This window comes from Synchiropus splendidus, chromosome 9, assembly GCF_027744825.2.
Source record: "Synchiropus splendidus isolate RoL2022-P1 chromosome 9, RoL_Sspl_1.0, whole genome shotgun sequence".
Classification (NCBI taxonomy): Eukaryota; Metazoa; Chordata; class Actinopteri; order Syngnathiformes; family Callionymidae; genus Synchiropus; species Synchiropus splendidus.
This window is the reverse complement of record NC_071342.1, coordinates 12703673-12722689: the sequence shown is the minus strand read 5'-3', so window position 1 is coordinate 12722689 and position 19017 is coordinate 12703673. Positions and strand designations below refer to the sequence as shown.

Below are 19017 nucleotides of genomic sequence, written 5' to 3'. Positions count from 1 at the left end.
GTTGGACATGAACCTTCAATCACAATAGGAGCTTAACTGGTAATGACAAAAGCAAACCATGGTTTCTAGTCTTCGGCTTGGGTACTCTGTTGTGACTATGTTTCTTTTTCACACAAACCTTACTTTTTTTTCTAAAATGAATTGCCACTCTATGGTAGCTGCCTTTCATTTAAGCCAGACCACTGTCTAGTACAGTGAAATAAAAAATGGATATTAACAAAAATAGTGGTCTGTTAAAACTAAAAACTTGTTGTTGATGCATTTTGAAATTCAGTTTACTTATATCAAAGTGTCAGGTCCCAGCACTGAATGTGACAACCAAAGCCACATCACTATTTTTACAGTTACTCTCTCTTGTAGGTGGAAGTCTTCTTATTTATGTGACTGTAGGGAGCGAGGTGCAGGTGGGCTCGACAGGAAGACCAGAAGAGGATGTTTTGTCCTTTAAAGCTGGAATGTCATCCATCACGTACACTATGGCTTCACTCACTTTAACCTTCACAGTTGGAACAAATATATGAGATGAATACCTTGCTCATATATGAGTAAACCCATATATGAGCAAGGTGTTCTTGGGAAAAAAACAACAACTTTTTTTCATTCTTTGAAAAGTGGTCTTGCAGTTGAATAGAAATGCCTTAACAGAATGACAGGAAGTTGCCTGATGTAATGTGTTACTGTATAAAGGGAAATGCGGCATATTTAAAGCACATAACCATCCGGATGAACCTGTTGTTTTTGAGATATCCTGCTTTAACAAATGTCGCTGCTGAGTCACCAAGTAGTTAAACACAAAGAAATCATGAAAACTCCCTTCCGTGGCTTGGATTTTTGAAGGTGTTCTTTTTGTCACTGTCATCAAAGGGTTTTGGCGATGGACCTCTGACTGGTTCCAAAGTGGAATTCACCATGAAGAGAAGCAAAAGCAAAACTCTGCTCAGTAAATGAGTCATCATGGTGTTTACAAATGCCTTATGAATGAGCCTGACAGTCTGACTCGGCTGACATTTTCTGTCATTTTAATTAATTTTGGAAAAACTAAGCGATTTAAAGAGCAAATGCAGAATCTCTCATCCACCCTTCCTTCTGGTGGATTTGTGTATAGAAATTGTGTCCTGAAATCTTAAAAATTGGGAGCAAAGTTACATTTACTCTTTTATTAATATTTACAAAATACAAATATAAGATATTTAGAAGAGAAAGATTTTTTCTCTTCTATTTTCATCAATTGTCTATAAGAATAGCAAAAGTAAATGATTATTGTTGCAATTGTAATTGAGTGATTAGAAAAACAAATGTACCAATAAACAATGAAATATTCCATCTTTTTTTTTTTTTTTATCAGATCTGGAGCTGGAGACCAGAAATAAATGTTTAGCTCTTAAATGCTCAAGGTTGAAACTCAAATTTTATATTTAGATCCAGTAATCTGTGTGACAGCTGCTTTTTTTCTTGTAGTGGTGACAATCCTGAAAATGTCTGAGGGTTTGATATATTTTGAGCGAGCTTCAATCATGTAAAAAAGGTTTATTCTCTTTCTTCTGTTACTGATTTTACCTTCATTTATGCGTCTAATGGTCGACTTCGAAGGTGCAGAAATTGTGCTGTGTAGATGGGAGAAACAAAATGACAGTCTGAGGAGGAGAACAAATTGGCCCAAATGGACAGGATTGTTCATGATGAAAGAGTGAAAAATCAGAAAGTACTCTGCAGGTGCTTTTCTGTTTCAGACCTGTTTTTGCATATTCCTGTTTTGTTCTTTTCTGGTGACTCATTGCTGTTTTCCTCTCACACCGGAGCTTCCATATAGTTTTGAATATTCCCCTGGAAGTACACAATGTGGGTTAATGTTAATGTGACCTTGCCTCCGAACCCTCCGACCTGACCCCGATTACATGACACAGAGTGAAACCTGTGAGAACATTCGCAAAAACTAATTTAAAGCTTGTTTCCTGCTATTCAACTTAGAATAGCGCAGATGGTCCCATTCAGTGCCGCAACTGACCCGTGCCGGAGACAGAGCAGGCATGTGGAGGGAGTTTAGCACTTCACTCAGCAGACCCAGAAATAAGCGGCTCCTCAAACAGCTTCACCTGCCTTGATTATCCCCCTTTTTCTTTACAAAGTCCTGAGCTGTAAGAAAGGACACGAAAGTGTCACAGAAGCAGCTGTGTGGAGGTCGGGTTCTGGAATTTCTTTAAAAAGTGCTTTCTTTGTCCTTTGATCCGTTTATATAAACAAAGCGAAGGGAGCCAAAATAACCAGTGGCATGATGAAGTTCATAGTCATTATAGTTCAAGTCTTTTATGGACATTCAGTCCTGAAAGAATAATTATTCCTGGTTTTTTTTCTTCACGATATGTCGCCTTTCTGCTTGTGATGCAGCTCAGATTCTCACATGCTCTCTGTCAGGGTCCACCATTGGGGCCTTGCACCCTCCTTGCTCTCATTCTGCATATAACACAAGTCGCCTTTGCTGTCGTCTTTACATTGGAATGATGATGATGATGGAACAGTTGGTGATATTAGGGCATGATTCTCCCCAAGATGTTTTTCCCAACGTATGTGGTTGGGGACGGACAGACGACTGAGTGCATTGTACATCTTTCATATTTGTCTTTGGTCGAGGTGGAGTCCCGCTCGACAGACAGTGAGGGAGCACTGACATTGATGAAAACGCTAGTGTGGGGGTGAAATCCCAGCGTTGTGGGGGGCACCGATCCTGCTATAGTGCTGGGGAGAATAAGTTGCCCTCAGAACCGGTTAATGAATACCAGACTTGGGTATTATATGCCCATGACCGTGACTGAGATTATGGTGTTACTTCATGGACATGGACCAGACACAAAAAACTGAACCATTTTGTGAATGAATCATTGATGACAGAGCTATTTATGAAAGCTTCTCTATAGTCTCAAAACAGTCATCCAGTGTGTGTGTTGTAATGTTTGGTTATCTGATTCGGACCAGATAAAGGCCATGGAACATTGCAAGGTATTCGACTACGATTTAACTTAAGAGGCTGCAAAGACAGTCTCGACCATTGCTATGAACACTTTTACACCTTATGTCTATAGTACTTATTATGGATTACAAAAATGAATGACTGAGGTGGGGGGTAAACTAGGAAACTAAACTAGGAGTAGTTTTCTATTGATCTGTGTGGGCAATTGGTGAATTGAAGCCCGCTCTAGCTGCAGACAACCCTACTTGATTTGGAGCTCAGAGGGTGAAGTAATACATGGAATATATGAATATACAATATATCAGAAGATGCTGGTCTTAATTCTTCAGCTAGTTTTTGTTGCATTGGCTTTTCTGTTGCTGCACATCTAAACTCTCTCTTCGTAATACCAAAATAGGTCAGAAAACTATTTTATGTTTCCCTCTGTGTGTGTCCACACACTACTCACTTCAGAGGAGGGTCACTGAACGTGTGAGGGTTTCCTCCCCAATTATTCTGAGGAGCCCTGCCAGTGACCCATGACGCATTAATATTCACCCTGAAACAATATTTTGGCCATATGGGATCCAGACCACCCTTAAGTTGTGTGCTGACAGAATCTCTGTGCTTTCCTTGTCTGTATGTGCTCTTAGGAGTACAAGTCAAGGTCACCCAGGGGATCACGGGTAATGCCAGAGTCAGGTCACTGTGCTGTTCCCTTGTTCAATACATTCACATTTAGTGAAGTCTGTTTGATAAAGGGTCAGCACTGGGGTCTTCTGCAGACTTTCTTTCTTTTTAAATTGTTTTTCACTCAGTCATTGTTTGCTCCCAGATCTGCCGGCTCCAAAGGCACCTGTCTGCTGGAGAGCATCAGCAAGACCTGTTCCATGGTCAGCCAGCCATGTATGTGTCCCAGCAGTCGCAGCCTCCTGCCAAGAGTTTGGTGGAGCTCATCCAACTCTGTGGTGGAACCGTCTGCAAAACGGTCCGACAGGCTGGTATCTGTATTGGGAAGTACAGCGGCAGGAGGCCAGAAGGAAGCAGGATCCTGTCTGAGCAGTGGGTCCTAGGTAAGAAACAGTATAGTGTGTTATTGTGATTGAAATATGCTGTGAAAAAAATATTTAAGTGTCCTGCTAGAATGTAAAATCCACTGTTGTGATAGTATTGCATGTATCATTGTATTCATTTGTTTTATTTTTTCAGACAGCATCACTCATCTGAAGCAACTTTCATATGACAACTACAACTTGGCTTGAAAACGTTTTTTTTTTTCACTTTATGTTTGGTCACCATGGTTGCCGTGGTTATTGACGCCACCATAGCACAAACATGATTTGTCTGACTGTGAATTATGTCCTCATTTCAGACTTGCAAGAACGTTTTTATTTTTTGTATCTTCAATGTCTTGTAAACTGAGCCAGTTCAATTTAATAGCTGTTTTAAAGAGCCTGCTTATGTGAATGAGGTGTTTGATACTTCTGTCTCTGTTGTGTTGTTATTAATAAATGCATGTTTTGCTGTCAAATGAATCCATCATTCGTTTTATCATTGTTTAGTCACAAAAACAGGATTTGAAGGAAGCCACTTAAATTCTCTTTGTATTCTCCTGTGTATATTTTATTTGTGCAACCCACTAATCATATAATTTTACAACTCAGTGAGTTGTAAAGCCGAAAAAAAGATTGTGAACAACTGGAGTTTGATCAACCGTAATTGACCTAGATCTGCTTGTCTTTTCCGAATACGATTAACTGGATGGATGCGAGAAGTAGAGTGTTATAATTTTAGTGTAGGTCACCTGCGATGGCATCGATGAGTTTAATAGTGGAGGTAGGAGCTAGCCAAAAAGCAGGGAGGTTCTGGGATCAGACCAAAGGAAAGGGAGGAAATAACCTGAGCTCGTTTTTTTCAAATCTGTGTTTCAAGGTTACCTTTGATATTAAGACATCTTAGCTATTAAGACACTAAAGTCTCCGCCGATGACAAAGTTAAGAAAATGATTTTCGAAAACGTTATTGCCAATATTTTTTAAATATTAATAATAAACGGTTCACTTTGTAATAATAGTTCAAAAAAGTGCTTTTAAATAACGTGTTTGGCGGTTCTTTCGCTATTTATTGGCCCTTTAAGAAAAGAAACCACGAGCCGTTTTTGTCGCCCAATCACCGTCGCCGTTATTGGCAGGTACCGTGACGTGGAGGAGGCGTGTGTGACATTTGCTGCTAGTAGCTAGGGGTAGCGAAAATATGTTGCCTTATAGTGTTGGAACAGACGCCACAACTTAACTTTATCTCTCCTTCATCATGTGGACAATTTTTCGGTTGTATTCGAAAGGCTGAAAAAGCTTTAGTAGTCGCTTATTTTTAACTTGTACTGTACTCGCAGTCGGGTGTTGAGGTCGTTGCACTGCTCAAATGTTAATCCTCATCACTTAGCTGCTCTTAGTATCTTTATTTTTAATATTCCTGTGTGAATGGCGGCTGTAATTCAGCTCGCTCTCTCAGGCTGACAGGTCCTGGTTACCGGTGTACCTTTTCCAATCGCTTTATATTCCACTTCAGGGATTTTCTTGTGTAACTACAGAAGAGGTGTCCAGCATGCTGCTCTCTCTGGTTGTCCACACTTACTCGCTGCGGTACTGGTTCCCAGCCACCGTCATGCTGGGCACTGCCCCGGTCTACGTGCTCTCCTGGGCGGCCTGGAGGTTCCTCTCCAGCGCCCTTCCTGCCAGGTTGTACCACCAGTTTGACGATAGACTGTACCACATCTACCAGAGCATGGTCCTGTTCTTTTTTGAAAACTACACAGGAGTGGAGGTGAGTCACCCCAGTGTCCCCCGGTCGATCAGATATTTCCCCTCAACTGTCAACCTGGTTCTGGTTGCTCACCATTGTGTTCTCCTCGTGAGATCTAACAAAACTGCACCTTTTATGCATTATAAACGGAGACAACTTGCAAAAAAACAACAACAAATGTAGCGCATATAAAGCAGTATATAAAAGTGCTGAAAAGTAGAAAATAATATTCCACATCAGTGGAAGTCTTCACTTAACTCTTTTTTTTGTCTTAATAAATGTTACCTTTGATGGACACATGCCGTGGCTGTATTGGCAGCAAGTACAGAGGCTTTTTGACTTAAAGGAAATTGTTGCTTGAATTCATTGTAACATTTTTGCTTAAATATGACTAGTCGAATACAAATTTACCAGCCAAGTTATGCAGAATCAGAAACAAAAACATATTTCTTAGACAGAAAAAGCAACGAATGTGTGTCTTTGGGTCAATACCTAGATGGAACCTTTAAATGACTGTTCTTGAATGTTCGTACACGATCTGGATTGGTGCCGGGCCTGCTTTCCATGCACAAGAAATAAAGTGAAAGAATTTCAATGAATTATGGATGTATGAAGCCTTTGCAAGTGTATTGTTCAACTGAAAGGAGTCAGAAGCAGGAAAGTTGGCATTCCAGTTTAACATGGATGACACTACCCGTTCCTCTTGCTAAGCAGCTTTTCACAGAATGTAAGCCATAAAACTCAAACTTAAATGGGCAATAGAAGAATATAATTCTATCAGAGAGAATGGAGCTTTAAGTATTACAAACACACTGCTGAAGCTGGTTAAGCCACTCTTTGATGCTGTTTTAATTTCAATACATTTCAAGTTTTCAACTTAATGTGTGAGATCAACCTGTCTTGACCTATTATTAAAGACGTATATTGCAGTCATCCAGTTAGTGTTACTGTATGTATAGCTGGTCTACAATGTGAATATAGGTTTCCATATCATAGAAATTCAGTGAGCATTCTTCAGCCTTTTCATTCTTTCTTCCATTTCTTCCTTCATACCCAAGAATTCCTTTTAGTATTCATCTACCTAGCAAGCATCTGTAATCATCATTTTTCCTTTGAGACAACAATAGACAATTTTCTGCGTATTTTTCTTTAATGATTTTGTGTATTTTTGTGAGAAACTGTGTGAGCCAAATTTTTGAATGACAAGATTTTGTTCGGTGGATGACTCATTCTTCATTTGTTTTTACTTAGATCCATATTTTTGAGCCCTAATTTCCTTAAGCCTTGATATTGGAAGAACTGTATATATTCAGATAAAAATGAAAACCAGATATATACAGAAATTGTTTCTTGGACCATTGTGAAAGGGTTCACCCTAGCTGCTTGCCCCTGCTCCTCCTCAGATAATGTGCGTTTGGGCTTGGAATTAACGTTACCTTCACCTCTCTTGTAGATTATCATATACGGAGATATACCAAAAAGCAAAGAGAATGTCATCTACCTGTCCAATCATCAATGTACAGGTAACGTATCACAGAACACAGTGCTGCACAGAAGTTGGCACAACGTCGATATCTTACATTTCTGATGTGATTTCAGCTGACTGGATTATTGCAGACATGCTAGCCATTCGACAGAGCGCCCTGGGTCACGTCAGATACGTTCTCAAAGATGGACTCAAGTGGCTGCCGTTGTATGGCTTTTATTTTTCTCAGGTACCAAAATGATTTGCATCATTTGCTGCCCTTGGACGGTGGTTAGGCTGCAGCATATATTTTATTATGTCTTCTTTGCAGCATGGAGGAGTCTATGTCAAACGAAGTGCCAAGTTTAATGAAAAGGCGATGAGGAAGAAACTCATCCGTCAAACTCAGGCCGGAGCACCAGTAAGTCAATGTCTGATGCACTTGGTGCGCGGTGAGTCGTTGAGTTCGGAGGTTAGACTGCTTGTCGCGTTGGGTAACTATCTCTACATTTAAAGTTTAAAGAGATTCTATTCATAACCTTAGCATTCGATTTTGATTATTTAGATGGCTGTTCTATTCAGATTGCATCGCTAGTCTATTAAATATACGTTTACAACTATGATCATGAGCCAACGTTCTCTGAAGTCTCTCAATAGTCCTTTGTTTTAGTAATGTTTGGTGTTGTGTAGCTTCCTTCCATTATACTTAAATCACGTGCCCAGCGCCCCTACTGGCCAGTTGGCGAATTAATTGAGGGAATTGCAAGGCATTGCTGAATTGATTTTTTTGGCCCACACTAGCTTTTACATGGTTTGGGCAGAACCATAACCTGGAAACTGTTGCGTTACAGGTGCGAGAGAGCATGTGTGGGTTCCGGTTTTTGCCTGACCACTGATAGATGTGGCCAGTCATTGGTGCCCCTCTTTTCAGAATCACAGATGCAATTTGTTCCATCTACCTATGACCTTTGGAGTGGGGGGGATTAAACAAAAGATGGATGGATTTTCAGTGTTAACCCAATCTGCTAATCTGTGTTTTTATTTGTCTCGAAATATAGTTGAGTTCTTGTATTAATGTTTACGCTACAATTGATTGGTTTTGTTCTTTGCATTAATAAATAAAATTTCCGTTTGCAGATGTACCTTGTCATCTTCCCTGAGGGAACTCGATATAATCCAGACCTCAAGAATGTTATCGCTGACAGTCAGGCTTTTTCAGCGAAAGAAGGTAAAGAAGCAAAATAAAACAAAAATCGTTCGCCTTCATCTCAAGTTCTTTTCCTTTTAGTACTTGCTGATATCAACGTAAATAATGTGTAAAAAGATAATTCATCTCTGTGTGTGACGTTCTCATGTGAAACAGTCACTTGTGCGCTCTATTTGCCATTGTGTTAGTTACACAGAAATGCGGTAATGCAGTCTTGATGTCAGCTTACCGACTACATCCACCCTGCAGTGATTAAGCCTATCTCTGAAGCACAGCACCCTGCTACCTTCCCCCATTAATCCAAATAAACCCTTCGCGGGAGCAGACACAAGCACATGACATTATCTGCTATTAGGCTGGTATTACTGGCAGAGTAGGGTGACACATGTGCTGGGAGCATGTAGAGACCAACCCGAGTGCAGATGGTTTGAAAGACATTTTGAAGACTTTTGTGTTCTGGAATGTAAATCAATATATCATTTTTTAAAATCATGTTTTTCTGTGCTCTGTTTTAGGCCTTGGCATTCTGAAACACACACTCACGCCAAGAATGAAAGCATCCCATGTAGCCATCGAGACCATGAGGGATCATCTTCATGCAGTTTATGACGTCACAGTCGCCTATGAGTCAAAGCAGTTTGCCAAAGGTCAGAGGAAACCAGCACCTTCAATGCCAGGTAATCACAGCTCTCTTTATAGTACATTTCAATTTTCCAAAAACATCTGTTCATTCTGATCTTGCTTCAGTACAGTAGTTGACCTAACTTGTCAATCGGTTGTCCAACAGTTTTCAAAATTGAATTCAGCCTCACACAGTCATCGCAACAAAACAAATGTAAATGAAAAGTTGAACGAATGGTCTTGTTCTTGTTGCCAATAATGTTAACAGACCTCAATGTTTGTTTCTCCATTTGACACATAGATGGCTGTACAGCATCTCTGTGTGTCACGCTGAAAATTGTATTTTTTTTTCTTACACAGTACTGCAACTCAATACTCCAAACAAAGGGTAGAATATGGACAACAAACCATACATAGCTCCATTGTAAACCCAATTCCTCAATAAAAACCTCAGTTTTTTCCCTTCAATGTCGATACAGCTGTAGGCAATAGTGTTTGCATATATATATAATGGCTTTTGAAGGATTTTTCTGTGGACTGAAAACAAGATGTAACACCTCGAGTTGTTTTGTTGAAGTGTATCCAGTAAATCTAGTTTCGTGTTCTTCGGCCATTGTAATCGACGTCAATAATTAGTCCCAAGTAAACATGTTCTTCAGCTGGATCTTCCTGTAAACAGCAGCACTGTTGCAGGATTTTCCAGCAGCCCGTACTCACGGTTGTTTAGCAAATGTTATTTAGAAGTGGAAAGTTTTATTCTCACGCCGACCACTGACATGTTTCTAGAAAACAGAAGGAAGAGTGGTAAAGCAGTCTCCTTTTGATAGGCCCCCTGCCAAAAATCAAGGCGACTTTTTGGTTCATTCACGCAGAGATGGAAGTGACTCAAGGATGTGTTTACACCTCGGCTTCTAAATCTCCCTTGTTTTCAGGACACGCTTTCGTTCATTGACGTCTTTTTGTTTAGACACTTAACACGTCCTTTACTGCTGTTTTCTGACCTCCTTTCCATCAGCGGAGACAGCATGAGCACATTTTAGCATCCAGCCGAGTGCTCCCTGTGCCTCATGCTTGTAGACCCAAAATAAAAATATCTACATATATATATATATATATATATATATATATATCCAGAGCATGTCAAAAACTTACCCCTTCATCTGCTCATTGTCTAGCTGTTGGTTCACTCGGGGCGTTCATCAACATAGATGTTTTCTGGTTCCCAAATAGTGAAATAAACTCTATATTGACATACGTATGACCTTCATATCATATTATTCATTCCACCAGTGTCTTTTTTGCTGCATTGGGAGTGAAAGTACTGCTTGATTTCTGGGTCTGCAATGATAAAATGCACCCGTTGTTAGTTGGTTGAAAACCAAGTGTCATTTCACCAACACTTTGATTCAATCTGCGTTAAAAAAATTGGTCTGTTGACAACCTTTAAGATGCTCAGACCAACTCAGTCTGTTAGTCTTTCATTTTTTAAATGCTTTTTTAAGCACGGCATTTTAACCCCCCATTCTGACTGTGTCAAAGTGCATCCTCCCAGATCAGCTTCTCCGTTTTTCTGCTACTTTTTTTTAACCAAAGGTGTAGATTAAAGTTTAAGATTAACTGTAACCGGCTGCTGCTTTCTTGGCTGATAGGAAGGGTCCGAGATTTCTTGAGACGTGCTCTTGACTGTGAACTACGTGACTTGAATTTGATTCTGTCAATTAGACTGATACTCGATCGGGAATGACTGTGACCATCACCCTTGGCGCCTCTGATAATGTTGTCACTATGTCAGTGCTGTACAGTTGTTATCAGCACTTGGGTTCATAACATCACCAGGAATTCCTCTAGCCGCTTAAAATGGGGATTAATGTTCGCTCACCTGTGGGCCATCGTGCAGCAACAAATAAAAGTGGGTTATGCTTTCTTGACTGACTCTTAACTCATACCTACAGTACGCTTGCAGTCAAGAAAATGACATGAAGCGAATGTTCACCGTGTTTCTGTTTGCTGCTACCCCTCCCCCAGTGAACAGTGTGTTTGCTTTAAAAGATTTGCTTTTGTCACTCATCAATAGAGCAGTTGTTAGCTATGTGTCATATTTTGCTGCCTCCATGAGAACATGAATTATAATACGTGGAGAGGAACGTTTCTGTTATCCAACGTATCCAATTTTTTAATTTTTTTTTTTTTTTTTTTAATCTATCCACAGCTGTGGTTTAAAATGTTGGTTTGATGCTGTTTTATGTTTTATGATTTTCTTGTCTTGGCAACAGTAACAAGAAGGTGAGACAAAGGCAATGGTTTGGAAAAAGACAGACTAGAAAAGACAGTGACATTAGATGGAAGTGGGTTTATCCGCATGTCGACAAGCACACAACCATCTTTCTCTACAACAGTATTAACGGACATGCCGTAAACTCTGGCTCCAGTAGCACCAGAATCCCTCCACCAGTGAAAGTCGATCGCGTTTCCTCTTCCTGATAATGTTGCTTGTCAGGGAAACAGGAACTCTGATCTCCTGAGACACGCGCAGCCTTGAATGAAGCAGGTTTATTTGTGACCTTCACACCCTTCAGTTTCACTCACTGTCAGTCAATCACAGCGAGAGAGAAAAACCTCTTTAGATGTTGTGTAATTGTCTCTGAATAAGAAGACGATTAAAGGCAGAGATTTGTTTTTATTCTGCGTCCGCGCTCTGTGCCCCGCTGGGATTACGTAACTGTTGAACCCAGAAGTCCCGAGACCCCAGAACCATGTCACCTCCATGAATCAAAGGAGTCTCTCCATCAGTGTCGTCCCGTGTTGACTCCGTCTGCTTACTCTACGTGCCGTTTTGCTGAAGGAGTTTTCCTGTTTTTGTTTAGTCTCTTCGTTTTTACTGTTTGGCAGAATTCCTGTGTAAAGAATGTCCCCGGGTCCACATACACTTCGAACGTGTGGACATAAAGGAAATTCCTTCGGAGCCGCTGTTTTTCCGCCGGTGGCTGCACGAGCGGTTTGAAATCAAGGACCAGTAAGTGTGTGTGCGTGCGTGCATGTGATGAACAATTAATCATTGTAAAATTGTGTGTTTGTGTTTCAATCAATGCTCGAGCCGGAGGGATGTTTTTCTGTTGTGTGTCACCTGTTTTGCTCTGATATCAATCTCCCCTTGGATATAATAATACAACATCCTTGGCATGTAAATAACAACTTCATTGTCTCGGATGCATAAAAGTAGATTTTTCTCATGTTTGAAGTTTAAATTTGTTTCAACTTTGGTTTTGTAATCGCTGAGGCCCCAACTGAGATAGAATGGGAACAAATTAATTCAGTAGTAACAATGTAGTAGTTAGGGATTGTTTTCTTTCTCCTATTCTTTCAGTAAATTGACTGTCTGGGACCGACGCTCATTTAATTAGCAAGGTTTTAAATTTTCAATTGATCAAGTGCCCAAATGGTGAGGGCAAACATCCTGATAAAACATGGATAAATTGCTGTGAAAGTCACTGCCTGGTGCCAGATTGTACCAGCAGACCTAATAGTGTTGTTAAATTGTGCACCGCATACCCTGCTGGTCAAATACTTCCATGTTGGTATTGCTGTTCACCAATATATCCACCAGGGGGAGTAGCCCAGAGTCCAAAGTTTATGACAACAAACTCCAAAACAAACATGGCGACTGCAGAAGAGGCATTAATAATAGCTCTTGCACACATGATGAGGCAGCGTTGTAGAAGGTGGTGGTTGGTAAGGCTGTTAAATATTGCCCGACTTCCTGATTTGCGCTGTAGATACCAAATGTGTCCGTCACATTCGGTGATGGCAGGGTGATGTTGCGGACCTTGGGAAACGCCAATATGGAAGTTCCTGACGGTCTGGAAGGATGCGCTCCCTGCAAGATCTCTGCAACATACAAGAAACTGATTACAATACAAGCAGACATGCATTGCTCCGAATTTCCATTACAAGACATCAGTTGATGTCCACTGAAGGTCCATCTTGCAGGGGCCGCTTCCTTCCAGACTGTCAGGAACTTCCATATTGGTGTTTCCAAAGGTCCACAACATCACCCTGCATTCAACATTATTATTATTATTATTATTATTATTACATATATTCAGCAAACTGTCCTGTATTCAGTATTTTGTGTTTGCTGATTAAATACCATTTATAGTGTAAAACCAACTAGTATGTGACTAATGTGTTATTTCAGAGTAAGATAAAGTAATCTACTGTCTGTCTTCCATATGTATTTTTCATGTATATCCTAAAATACAATATTTGCTTGGTAGAGGTCTGCGGAAGAAAAACAAAGCTTCGTACATGTCAGTCAATCATGACGCGTTGTACTGAGAACTGACGTAAACTTTGCAAACAATCCGATGACAAACATCATATTTTGTGGAAATAAATGTTACGCATGTGGTAGAAAGCGCCATGAAGTCCTTTATTTCAATTTCCTCTGGCTCATTAAAACATAAAAAAAAAGATATTGTATAGGCCGGATGTGACGCCATCGCTCCGCGGCAGGTAGGACACATTTGGTAAGCGGACACATTTAGTACCTACACCGCCATTGTTGTCTTCTTCATGTCACATTAGCGCTTACTATACTAACGATGAATGTGGACACAATGTATGCCATTTTCTTGTATTGTAAATTGGCATCTAACTTGAGTAGCTGGAAGAATACCACACTGCAATGTTGGCCTCCAGCCATTTTATCTTGTTACATCTGGTACTGTTGTAAAAATGGCCATAACAGTGTGTCCACCGTGACATTAGCTTTCCTCAGAAGCACCTCTGAACGCTGTAAATCCCCCAAACATCTCTGCTTTGCATCCAAGTTGGCTGGCTTCGCTAGATGGCAAAATTGAAATCTTGGAAGTTGTTTCTGTCATATTAAGTAGGTGACATAAAATGAACAGTTCATTTGAATGTGTTTGTGGACGACATTTTTATCTTTTCGATTTCAGATTGGGAAAAAGTTTGGAGGTTGATCACAAAGTTATTCTGGTTGTTTCTGCAATAACTCTGAACTTTTTTCTTTGTTTGAGCCCAAATGATCAAAATAGTGATGATAAAGTGATTTGTTTTATCAACTGAACTTCTTGTTTGGATAATTTGAAAAGTTGCTTTTTAATTGAAATTCATTTCCTAGCTGGAGTAATGATTTTCTTCCAAGGTTGCTGTCGGATTTCTACGAGTCAGAGGAGGCAGATAAACTATGCAGCTTCCCAGGGAAAAGAAGACTGTCTCCCCTGGGTCTCTCCAAAACCTTGCCCTCCCTGATGGTCCTGGGAGGACTCACTCTGCCTCTGCTGTTGACGGAGTGCGGCAGGAAACTGTACGTGAGGACCTGGGTGTATGGAACCCTGCTGGGCTGGCTGTGGGTCAACGCTTTTCCTTAACAAAGACGCACAAAAAAACACGCAGACGGTGCCATGTTTCTGTATCCCGATGTGCTGCGGAGAGGAATCCGATCAGCGGCGCAGATTCCCTCCTCGTCTGGTCTCAATCTTTGAGACGAACAGCTACAGACTTTTGTGCACTTTGTTGTCTCGCTGTCTTCAGACTGGCAGCCTGTTATTATGAGCAAGCAAAAGTAGATTTGTTCGAGTTCTTGTCTCATCGCCGAGGACCACCCTGTTATTAACGTTTGTATTGAAATAGACACTTGCATGATGGTGGTGAGATCAATATTGGCCGATCCCAAGCCTTGTTTCTGACAAGTGACGCCAGTGGGACTATTATTCTTGTCGTCAAAATCCCGATCGAGCCAGAATAGCATTCATTCTTTAGACACGTCTCGCGCATATAAACCGTCATTTCCCAACATGAATGGATCGGCTGACATGGTCCTCACACTCCAGCGAGCTTGTCCTCGCTGCCTGTGACATTTATAATCATTATTACAGTCACTCAGCCCTGCAGCTCTGATGCTCAGTTTTATGACTGCAGATGTTCTTCACTGGTTTATCTCGTTTTTTTTTTGTTTTTTTTTTATTCTGAATGTAGCTATGAAGCGAATATGCATTTATCATTTTTTAACTACTCACAGACTGCCTGTGCTGCTGCACCTATTTAACTCTTAACAAGCCAGCGCTGGCCTGTTGGAGGCAGGGGATAGTAGTGTTCATGCAAGTTTGACACGCCGTGACCTCATGCTTGTTTGCAGCACTTCCTATAGCTTTTTCTCCAGGTAGGAGAAACTGGCACTTTGGTTTATTTTCATTTTGCCACGGGAGGTGAACATGTTGTGTTTTGGTGAAACATGCCGCTTCGTGTTCTTTCCTTTGTTAGGGCCTTTAAATGGCAAAAGAAAGGAGTGATGGCAGATTTTCAAGTTTCAAGCATGAAAAAGAGGCTGTTAAAAAAATATGTTGAGCTGTAGTCTGCCCAAGGCCATTACTGATTATTTTTCGCAAGTGTGTTGAGAGCCCAAGAAACACTTTGATTCTACCGTAGTGTGTAGAAGTGTCTACCGAATTGCTTTGAGTAGATGAAAACATTTGTAATCCAAATTTTCCCAAATTATTTTATGTTTTTCTGAGTGAGATTCAGCAACGCCGTTTGAATACTGACCATCTATACAAGGTGTTACAGGATAAAACAGAACAATAGATTTACAATGTACTTAGTTAAAAGTCACGTACTAATAATTTGAGAAAAGTTTTTGACAATAGTTGTACTGGATTTGATTGAGTAAAACAAGGAGGACTTGCTTTAGGTATTTAGACTGAGACCTGTGCCAAAATTATAAATATAAAAAATATTGTTCATATTTATCTAAAAAAAATAGTATACTAATATAATTAAAATGTGGTAACCTGACACATCTGTCCTGTAATGCCTTGTTTTCTTTTCTTTTTTTTCCATCTTTCATATTTAACTTCTCATCTATCACTTTAAAAACCTTGATATGCTGATATATCTTTCTGTGGAGGGTGATACACTCTTCTCCTCTTGAAATATAAGTATACTCTCATTGAGTTTAGCCTGGTCCCAACAAGCACTTACAAGTTGTAAAACTATATTTATGCCAGTGTTTTGGGTCAAATGTATGGAATGCTGAGAGTGAAATAAGATGCTACGTACACTTCCTTGGCAAAGTTTGCTCATAAATTCGCATGTCAATGTGTATCTTAGTCATAGTTAGTCTGTCTGTCATTGCCAAAATCCTGTGTATTTGCCATGACGCTGGTTTAAAATAAGCAATAATTCATTGGCAAATGGAAAAAAAATGATGTGTTGTGTCGTTCAGTTGTCTGTTTTACGTGACGTGTCACACTTTCAGGAATGTTGCTCCAAGAAAACGCAGAGAAGCCATGATGACGGTCAACCAGGTTCCTGTGCACTCAAAGCCATTTGTACTTTAACATTGTTCTGTGAAGTGCACAGTGTTGATGGTGTTGTATTGTCACTTTATACATTCTCAGTGTTCGATTATTATTATTTTTTTTTTCCCAGTGCGGATGGTTAATGTCCTGGTTGTTACTCGTCACTCCTATACCTCATTAGAAGACTCTGTCCCTGGTTTCCTGCTTGTCAGCACTTTTCTAGCCTATTTCTATCCTGACAAGGTCAACATCAGGAAACTCTGTAGACTCTATTGAGATGCCAACTGTTTGGAAACGTGTGCCTTCCCTTCAAGGAGTCCATCCTCAGTGGATGCTTCCCACATGGGACTCCATGGAGGCGGTCACCTCTTCTACAGCTCATAGTGGCTTATTTTGCTCTTCAGAAACTTGGGTTTACACTTTTGTGAGAATTATTATAATGTTGATTTGATATGCTCTGGTGTTGGGGGGATGATGTGAAATAAAGAGGTTTTCTTCAGAGACTGTTTATTCTCATTTACTGTCTTGTGTTCCTCCCCGAGAGCCTTTTGATTCGCTTCATGATGCATAATCCAATTATTTAGTTATGAAACTATTCATTTGTTTTCTGACTCGGAGTGAATGCGCAAGTTGTAACCGTCTGTCAAGACACACTCGCAGTGGTTCTGAGCTTTTATTTATTCCTTTTAGCTTGTTTTTTATCTTCACTCAATTTTTCTTGTTGGTTCTTCGCTACAGTTTGCTCTAATTCAGTTTACAATCCAAGGGTGAAAGGAAAGCAGCGCCGCTATCGGTCTGCGCCCTGGTGGACTTTGACATAAATCTTTCCGATTTAATGGACGCTCTAAAACGCAACACGCCCTTAGTGCGCATGCGTATTAACGAAGTCGCTGAACACCAGGAAGCGTCATTGAACTCTCGTCTGCGGTTTCACTGACAAGGTTTGTCATTACCGAAATATATTTTTTTGCTTTAAATAACCCAGCACACTCATTACTATCTCAGGGATACATAAATGTTTGTGACGAACGTCTCTAAATCATCTTTAGAGTCTGGGATTGCCTAAACATTGCCAGTAGTACCACATGGACTCGCTTTAAATAATGCATGGGTTTTAAATGGTAGGTGTAAATATTACACGTTGAGAAGAATGTTGACAACCATTTGATAGACCACAGTGTCACACATAGGCTTATATATGACTGACAATTCTTTCGTAATATTAAATAATATTTATTTGGATCTTGTCTTGTAGTAGAACTTGGAGATGTATAGATATTTATATATGTTTATTATATATTATATATTCTCAAAAGGGCCGCAGAAAACGTGTCTAAAGGGGCGTTCTGTGGTTGTCATAGCAACTGGTCTTCCATACGCAGCTCAGTTAGTAAGAAAATCAATTCCTTAAAATGTAATTACTCTTCCTTGCGCTCCCGGGTTGAGATCAAAACCCATGGCCTTCTTTTTAAATTAGTTACGTGAGTAAATAGTGATTACGCTGTCTCTTTGTTGCTCTTGAATATTTCATTTTCATGATTAGTTCTGTTCTGCCAAATGACTCATTGGACAGTTAGTTGTCCAAAAATGACATAACAATAATAAGAGAAGTAATTATTTTAGCAAAGCCAAGAAAAATGTTCACATTTGCAGGACAAATGATATGTTTGATAAATCCAGGTTTAAGGAAACAGTTTTCTTTTTCATTGCCCAGGTCCGCCATGGCAGTTGACTGGTTCGGGTTCAGCTACGCTGCTGCCGTCTTGTTCGGCGGGTTTATGGGATACAAGAGGAAAGGTATTGAACGTGTGTGAACTTTCTCCTCATCATCCAGTCACATCATCCCTTTTTCATTCCAGCCAGCGTGATGTCTTTAATGGCTGGAGTTGTGTTTGGGGGTCTGTCTGCTTATGGCGCCTTCAGAATCTCCAACAACCCGACTGACATCCAGGTTTCACTGCGTGAGTGTGACAGGGCTCACTTCCTGATCCTAACCGAGTCCAAACGCTGACAAGTCCTCGTGTTTGCTTCAGTGTCTGCCGGGGTGCTGGCTCTGGTGATGGGCCTGAGATATAAGAAGACTGGGAAGATGATGCCGGCCGGGATCATGACAGGACTGAGGTCCGATTCAGCCGCTGAGGTTTGGACGAGGGAGGCTGAACTTGTTGGATTGATCGGTTTCCTGTTTTCTCTCAACAGCTTGTTGATGGTGTTCAGACTTCTACTGCAGACGCTGGTGTGAAAGAGCTGCCGTCCCATACTGACACATTCCCTCATTTTCTATTGATTCACACTAAATTTTCTGAGTAAATATTTTATATTTTACATACAAAATGCCAATACTGATAATAAACATGTATCAGAAAATGTTTGGTGTGAACAATAACCTGATTCATCAAAACTTCAGAAGGGTATTCAAGACAAAAAAAAAACTTCAGCTCAGTCTGTGTTCCCTATTTTAATTACTCACTTATTTCATTCAGATGTTTTCACAGTTAATCTCCAGAAGGGAGAAAATCTTCAGGTCCTTTTTATTAATTTCTATGCATCATGTAATGGTGTGTGTGTTTGTTGGATCTTCAAGTCACAGGAAACCGTCCTCAGTGGGAATTTCCAACATCATCTCTGACTATGAGTCTGAATTCTGAGAAGCGGAC

The 19017-nt window shown here is 40.3% G+C and overlaps 2 protein-coding genes across 6 annotated transcripts in view; both read left to right on the top strand.

Moving 5' to 3' along the window:
* The window catches only part of mcph1 (microcephalin 1), a 28381-nt gene extending 24091 nt beyond the window's left edge, over positions 1-4290 (top strand). For both annotated transcript variants that reach the window (XM_053875652.1, XM_053875651.1), the window contains 2 exons: positions 3780-4017; positions 4154-4290. In XM_053875652.1, coding sequence (XP_053731627.1) covers positions 3780-4017; positions 4154-4206 — 291 coding nt within the window. In that variant the 3' untranslated portion in view covers positions 4207-4290. The remainder of the gene's footprint in view (positions 1-3779; positions 4018-4153) is intronic.
* An 855-nt stretch (positions 4291-5145) lies between these two features.
* agpat5 (1-acylglycerol-3-phosphate O-acyltransferase 5 (lysophosphatidic acid acyltransferase, epsilon)) lies at positions 5146-19010 on the top strand. 4 transcript variants are annotated; one of them, XM_053875332.1, is made up of 11 exons: positions 5146-5766; positions 7199-7268; positions 7345-7460; positions 7542-7631; positions 8348-8438; positions 8933-9094; positions 11928-12051; positions 18075-18157; positions 18220-18321; positions 18394-18481; positions 18560-18948. In XM_053875332.1, exons 1-11 carry the CDS (start codon positions 5548-5550, stop codon positions 18600-18602), a joined length of 1188 nt encoding a protein of 395 aa, XP_053731307.1. In that variant the 5' UTR covers positions 5146-5547; the 3' UTR covers positions 18603-18948. The 4 variants fall into 4 exon arrangements, with proteins under 4 accessions (XP_053731307.1, XP_053731308.1, XP_053731310.1 ...); XM_053875333.1 differs by lacking the exons at positions 18075-18157; positions 18220-18321; positions 18394-18481; positions 18560-18948 and adding an exon at positions 14206-16844; XM_053875335.1 differs by lacking the exons at positions 5146-5766; positions 7199-7268; positions 7345-7460; ... (2 more) ...; positions 8933-9094; positions 11928-12051 and adding an exon at positions 17255-17301 and having other exon boundaries at positions 18560-19001.
* The last annotated feature ends 7 nt before the right edge of the window (positions 19011-19017 follow it).

Excerpts from the sequence above, each read along its gene's own strand:
- agpat5 (XM_053875332.1), top strand. The coding sequence starts at position 5,548 with ATGCTGCTCTCTCTGGTTGTCCACACTTACTCGCTGCGGTACTGGTTC. Across the intron at positions 8,439-8,932 it reads GGCTTTTTCAGCGAAAGAAG|GCCTTGGCATTCTGAAACAC; the intron begins GTAAAGAAGCAA and ends GCTCTGTTTTAG. Across the intron at positions 18,322-18,393 it reads TGACATCCAGGTTTCACTGC|TGTCTGCCGGGGTGCTGGCT; the intron begins GTGAGTGTGACA and ends TGTTTGCTTCAG.